Genomic DNA, 7,104 nt, shown 5'->3' with positions numbered 1-7,104 from the left:
TAAGGGGAATTTGGCAACATGGCACGGCCAGCCATGAGCCGCTTTCTTATTTCATCTCTGATTGCTACCTTGTCTTGGGCCGATTATATATACATAGTACAACAATATACATGCGGTATACAGGGAACATCCAGAGGCAGAACGCACCAGGATTCCGATAGCATGGTTCGTATTGGGTGGCCATCCGCACCACCCCATTCACGCAGTTTCAGCTTCGGGATGAACTTTGGATCCAGGGTAGGAGAACAGTTTGGTGGCGTTCCTGTAGCTCGCCTCGGCGAGTTCTGCTTCCGGCATTTCAAGCAGGGATGCCACATACTTCAAAACCTGAAAGGAACATGGAAAGGCACGGTTTATACCAGAATGATAATTTCCTTAATCCATCATCATTTTGTGTGAGAACGAGAGCTTGTCAAGTAAACAAGCCATTGTTGGACAGATGGAGTAGTGACAATCGTGCCAGTGAGCTGGGAGTGGATCAATTAAACAATACTTCAGATGGATGGTTTGGAAACAGCAGGGTACACTTTGAAAACAGTAAGCACAGAAATGGCATCGTACTGAACAGGGCACAGTAATGTTGAAATAGTGGAGTATTCAGAGAAAATATTGTGTCTATCCCTAGAAAGGTTTAGGTCTTCGTATACATCGCAGTATGCTAGTCAGTACAGTAATGTTAATGGAGTATTGAGAGAAAATATTGTGTCTATCCTAGAAAGGTTTAGGCCTTCGTATACATCGTAGTATGCACAAGAATATTTTCATTATTAGGACACTGTTTAAAATAAGAGATGTAGCAAGGAGCTCGTGCAACATGTACCATGAAGATTTGCTAACAAAAGTACTCCCTCTGTAAAGAAATATAAGAGCGTTTAAATCACTAGAGTAGTGATCTAAACGCTCTTATATTTCTTTACGGAGGGAGTATCAGGCAAAGGTGTCAGGACACAAATCTTACAATGTGGATGTTAGCTGGATGGTTCAAGGATTCTTTTGAAGGCATGTCCGCCTGAGAGGCCGAATCGCTGTGAGACTTTTCAGCATCTGCATCTGAAGTGTCCACAGGGACTGTGACTAGAGAAACATTGTCCAACTTTGGTACTGCATCTGGCGCATCTGTCTCTAGTAGAATTCTGTCCAAGGGTATCTAGAACAAATACAAATGCATTTCATTGGTGGTGCCAAAGAGATTTACGGTAATGTTAAAAATCTGACGTCAGATTTTTAACCATGGCAAATCAAACGTTTTTATGCAATTTATGTTGGGGCGAGGATGGCAAATTTAGTTTGCAAGCACGGCACTTTCCTGGGGGGGAAAATGAACTGAGGCGGATTTGCCATGCTTGCCAACTAAACTTGCCACCATCGGCAAACATAAATTGCCATAAAAAACGTTTGATTTTCCATAGTTGAATCCATAACTACTCCCAGGGAAAAATACAGGCATGACCGACTTACTGCTTTGAGCATTTTCTTTGCCTTACTCGATTTCATGCCTGTAAGGAAACCAGACAACGAAAAGTAACAACCTAAATTTGCAAGGCCGGGCACCATTTCTGCAGACCCCAGATAAGAATGCAACAGCACACCTGCTGGGAAAGGCCCAGTATGCCTGCAGGCAGCCAAAATGTTAACACAGCATAACATTTATTTGTAGACAAAGAGATGAGAAACTACAGGACATCCATACTAGACTAGAAGTATGGAACCTGCTCTTCAGTATGACATATATATCTAGGAAGAGCAATATATTCTGTTTTGGAATTGTGATGAAAAAACCCTAACTGCAAACCTTACTAAGAACCTGGACAAACAACCTATCACTACCTGTCATATTGAACTAGATACTGACAAGAACTAAAAAGATGATAAAGACCAAACATCCTTTCCTTACTTTAGTATTTCCAGAAGATCGCCGAAGGCACGTACACAATGAACAGAAACAGGTTTCTCCAATTCCTTAGCAAGTTCAAGTTGTCGTTGGAATACTTCAACCTGTGTTAACATTGTTATGCTTAAGGTAAAAGGTAAAGGGGTACAATTAAAGCTATAGTGACAAAGCTAAATGGTTATATCCATTATCATGTAGCTGAATCCATTGGTAAAAAAAATCATATTCAACAAGAAGTGCAGAGGGGCCCGTGCTAACAAACCTGTTCTCCGAAGTCAATAGTTTTTCCATGCGATCCCTTGTCCAGACCAGTCTGCATAATAGTGACATATGAGAATATTCTAGAAACAAATAGCGACATATGAGAATATATAATTGCACAAGTCTCGTATTGCACATGCCAAAAGGAAACAGAAGAATAAATTGGCTGTGTTTGGCAGCTCAGTTTTTCTTTTTTGGACTATTTGGTGAATACTGTGAGACCATGGTTTTGAAAATTTTGATTTGTTCGGCATTGATAAATACCACAGTTTTATAAACCGTAGTATCCCGAATACGGTGTTTTTTTGCAGTATTTCAGAAAGAGGTTTCGACCTCTTTTTTGTAAACCGAAGTGAGAAAAACTGTGGTGTTTAGAACTACGGTTTTGCAAAAACTATGCTGCCAAACTAGGGCAGTCTATTAGGTTAAATTCAGAAACAGTCATCTCGGCTATAGAGTTACACTGTTACAGTAAGCAGAGGCGACAGATAAATATACCCTATTGCCTGATAAATTTAATGAGTTGCAAAACAAGATGATCATAATTTACATCATATTGGAGAACTAATGCTTGTAGGTAAGCCTTGGTTTGCACTTTGTAGCAGTCCAGTCTATTACAGTACATATTACCGCAGTTTTATTGCTGGCTACTTTGCTAGTACTCTCTCCGTCCCATAACATAAGAGCGTTTTTGACTCTCTAGAGTAAGTAACCTAGAAGAGTAAGTAACAAATTGACAAGTACAGCCCTGCCCACCTCTCCAACAGCCGCCTCTGGGGTCTCCGAGAAGAACTGCCGGAGCGAATCCATCCAATCGGGCGACCTCTCCGGCACCCACCTACCAAATTCACGGTTTTAAAATCCGGATAGCATAAGCAGCAGCACACCGCGAGAAGCGGCCAAGGAATCTTGCCATGGGTGGAGGCCGAAGCAGGGGATGACAGCCGGGTGCTCCTGGGCCATCTGCTTCACCAGGTGCCAGTCTTTCTGCGCTCGTCCAGTAGACAAGGAGTCATGGAGGAGCGGTCGCTCGCGTTCAAGCACGAGGCAGGGGCGGGGCGTACCTCGGAGGTGCCGTTGACCGCGAACCGGCCGACGCCGGAGGCTGTGGCGGCGCGTATGAGGGAGGGGGCGGCCGCCGCGATGCGGGGGTCCTGCAGGTGGCAGTGCGCGTCGAAGAGCCGCACGGCGGAGGCGGCGCGGCCTGGAGACTGAGCCATGGTGATGGTGGGGTGGAACTTCCGTGGCCGGAGCCGGCGCGGAGATTCGAGCGGTGGCTGCTGTCCGCGAGCGTCGTGTCAGCGAATCGATGGCCATGGGCCGGGAATAGGCCTAGAGCTAAGAGGATTTCAATCCGCAGGCCGAATGGGGTGCTTGCATGGGCGCCCCTGTTTCTCGCTTTCTGGGAGGACAAATTGTGCCGGCCCAGGCGCGAGAGAGGCCACAGCCTCGTTTTCCTCTTTTTTTTTTACGTTTTCTGATTTCGTTTTTTTGCTTTTTTTAATTCGATACATTATATATATATATATATGTATTACAAAAGCACTCTAAAAAAACATTTGAAACATGTTGAACAAGTATTTAAAAATGTTGAACAAGTATTTGAAAAATATTGAACAAATATTTGAAAAATGTTGATCAAGTATTTGAAAAATGTTGAACAGGTATTTCAAAGAATATTGATCATGTATATAAAAATGTTAATCAAGCATTTGAAAAAATAAATTGAACAAGCATTTGAAAAAATTTAATCAAGCATTTTAAAAATGTTGACCATGTAGTAAAAACAGATGAATTCTATTGATCATGTATATAAAAATGTTAATCAAGTATTTGAAAAAACAATTTGAACACGCATTTGAAATTTTTTAATCAAGCATTTGACAAATGTTGACCATGTAGTAAAAACAGGTGAATTCTATTGATCATGTATATAAAAATGTTAATCAACCATTTGAAAGAATGTTGAACAAGTAATTTAAAATGTTAAGCAAGCATTTAAAAAATGTTAAATGTGTATAGAAAGAATGTTGACCATGTATTAAAGAAATGATGAATCTTTTTGATCATGTATATAAAATTTTTTATGAAGCATTTGTGAATACAATGTTGAAAAATCATTTAAAAAATGTTGAATAAGTATTAAAAAAATTCAAAATTATCTAAAAATTGTTGAACGAGTATTTGAAATGTTGAACAAGTATTTTAAAAATACTTAATAAGTATTAAAATGTTGAACAAGTATTTAAAAAATGTTGAATAAGTGTTCGGACAATGTTGAACATGTATACATAAAATGCTGATCACTTATTAAAAAAACTATTTTAATATATACAAAAAATATAGAGTGAAAACAAAAACGAACATAAGAAAAAACAAAAAAAATACAAAATGGAGAAGAAAAAAGAAAACCAAACAAAAATGGAGAAGAAAAAGAAAACCAAACAAAAAATGGAAAAGAAGAAAAGAAAACCAAACAAAAAAGGGAAAAAAACTGTCAAAGACAAAAACAAAAAACAAAAGAAGAATAAACCCTGAAGAAAATGGCTGTAGCCCCAAGTAGAATGTGCCGCTAGTTCTTATCACAAAGGCTATGTTTGGTTACGAGTGAGAGAAATTCTAGGGTACAAAAAGCACGGCCATAATTTCCTTTACACATTGGAATCCATGGGGTATAATCACATCACCATTTGGCACCTCAGGGGATGAGGTTCTCTGGCCTCTGCGAAGAAAAGAGAGAATAGCAAAAAAAAAAAAACAAGACTCTCCTCGCATCCAGCGAGCTAGCGAGATTCATCTTCAACCTCGGCCAAATCAGCTCCTCCAGCCGCGGGCTGCAGGGAAGAGGGTGAATTCTTAATTTAGTTTCACCAAGTAGTAGATGAGGAACTCACACAGTCTGGTCACAAATCTGTTGATTCCAGCAAAATTGTGGTTGTATCGGAGCCAGCCATGGCTGAGCACACACGTGTATGCTCTCCCGAGGAATTTTGTTCTTTCAGGGCTCAAGCTCGTGAGGAAGGTGGGGCGAGAGGACAGGCCAGAGTGGGTGGGGTGAGCAGGTGTTGCATAGTGGCGGCGATGGGATGTGCTCGTCCAGAACGGCGACGGTGCCCCCAGAGTTTCAACGAGCGACGGGGAAATCTTCCATGGGTTAGGGGTGGTTTTTATTTAGCCCAGGGGTCTAAGGGCACCTACAATGGAGGCGCTTAGCCCGGGCGCTAGGGTCAAATCCCCAGCCGTTATGCCCCAAATCCCAGCCCTTTTTTTTTGTTCCCAGCTAAGCCCAGGATTCACGCTTGCGTCGACGCAACTTCTCGCGCCGGGCGCTAGACCTCTTTTCCTTCTGCGCTAGGACTCGAAGTGTGCCATATTAAGCGCGTAGCCTTGTCATTAGCGTTGGAGGATTGGATGCTACAGCCGCTGCTACGTGAGATTTAACTTTTCTTTTATTTTCCTAAGCGCTCGTGCAAGCGGCCAGGCATTGGACATGCCCTAACAGGTATGGGGCCGGGTTGACCAAATGAACAGCCACGCAGCCCCAGGGAGGGCATCGACGGGTGGCAGCTGCCCAGGGAAAGAGTGGGGTTCCCGGGAGGATGAATCTCTCGCAACCAAACGAGCGAGATTGCCATGGAGACCTCGGTTCGACCCCTGCTTCTCGCACATTTCTTTGTTCTTTTTACACTGCGCACACATGAATGGGCCGGCCCAATATGAGGCGGGGGAGGAAAAAGCTTCACCGATAGAAGTTGCTTGTATCGCTTAAGGCGATAAATAGTAGTCGCGCTTGCGGCATCGGGACCTTGACACCTACACACGTTCTTCATGGACCGCAATTAATGCGGCCCGCCATTAAGTAACATATATTTTCTTCCCTTCATAGATATCAAATTTATACTTTGCATACTAATTTGTAAACCAATTTTCAAATTGGAAAATGTATGCATTGGTATAAGAAACTTTTCGGTATAACAAATAATGTTACTATTTTGGAAAGAATTGTTCCCGTATTAGAAGAACCACATGCATGTATGAGAAAAATAATTGCTTATATATTTCAAACAACATGTTGTGGAATAAAGAAACATATTTCTCTATTTCCAAATAAATGTTATGTATCACGGGATTTTTTTAATGTTTTTACTAAATACATTTATCATAAGAAAAGTAACATTCATGCATGAAAGCAATATATAATAGATTTACACATATCAAAATAATATTGGCAGGAAAAGAAAAAAAAGCAAAAAAAGCAAAAAAAAAAACAAAAGGTTAGGCCCTGGATTCTAGTCATGGTACGGAAAAACTCGATGAAGTCTCCTCATTCATCCATCAGAAAGGATGCCTAATTCATGGGACAAGGCATTGACGTATTGGCTTTTCACATTTATAACTACATTTTCACATTTCTTTTCTTGATCCCATGACTTTTTAGGTGATAAAAAACAAACGAGATCATAAAAGTCATTATTGGGGCCAACCGTACAATAGCTATAGTGGGAGTAAAGCCCGCAATAGCATAAATGAATGATTGTTTAGCCAATGATGGATTTCACAAAAGAAAATGTAAACAACCAAGAAAAAAATATGTGCGCTAGACCCACCATCAGGAGGAAATATTTTAATAGGGCCTAACCATTTTCCATTAACTGAATAACAAAAATGGAACCGCTGAATCAGAAAGAGTAGAGGAGATGAGAAAGGGGAAAGTGAGCCCAACGAATTGTTGAAAAACCCATTGTAGGTGCTCGTCATCGAAACACCCAATGCAGACCGAAAACCCGACGACACCAAGCTAACCTACCACCAATCCAAAAGCTCATGCGGAAGTAAATAGGTTCATTACTCAAACAGAAGCAAATAAAGTAGGATGACATAGCAAAACAAAATAGAAAGCTATTAAACGTCCTCAATCAAAAACTAAGCAACTCAAACAATACTGACAACCC

The 7,104-nt window shown here is 41.1% G+C and overlaps 1 protein-coding gene across 1 annotated transcript; it reads right to left on the bottom strand.

Moving 5' to 3' along the window:
- LOC125539313 (uncharacterized metal-dependent hydrolase BUsg_343) lies at nucleotides 1-3,523 on the bottom strand. The gene is made up of 8 exons (XM_048702740.1): nucleotides 3,217-3,523; nucleotides 3,066-3,139; nucleotides 2,909-2,990; nucleotides 2,154-2,204; nucleotides 1,895-1,995; nucleotides 1,459-1,612; nucleotides 959-1,147; nucleotides 1-327 (listed from the first exon to the last, which is right to left on the bottom strand). Exons 1-8 carry the CDS (start codon nucleotides 3,370-3,372, stop codon nucleotides 199-201), a joined length of 936 nt encoding a protein of 311 aa, XP_048558697.1. The 5' UTR covers nucleotides 3,373-3,523; the 3' UTR covers nucleotides 1-198.
- Between the last annotated feature and the right edge of the window lie 3,581 nt (nucleotides 3,524-7,104).

Source organism: Triticum urartu, chromosome 2, assembly GCF_003073215.2.
Source record: "Triticum urartu cultivar G1812 chromosome 2, Tu2.1, whole genome shotgun sequence".
NCBI lineage: Eukaryota > Viridiplantae > Streptophyta > Magnoliopsida > Poales > Poaceae > Triticum > Triticum urartu.
Note: the sequence above shows the minus strand (reverse complement) of the source record. Positions and strands in the feature narration are given on the sequence as shown.

Bases quoted from the DNA above. Each gene is read 5' to 3' on its own strand.
- LOC125539313 (XM_048702740.1), bottom strand. From the start codon at position 3,372: ATGGCTCAGTCTCCAGGCCGCGCCGCCTCCGCCGTGCGGCTCTTCGAC. The intron at 1,996-2,153 runs GTTTGTTAGCAC...ATGTTAACACAG, and splicing joins CTATTGACTTCGGAGAACAG to GTTGAAGTATTCCAACGACA. The intron at 1,148-1,458 runs GTAAGTCGGTCA...TATTTGTTCTAG, and splicing joins CAAAGAAAATGCTCAAAGCA to ATACCCTTGGACAGAATTCT.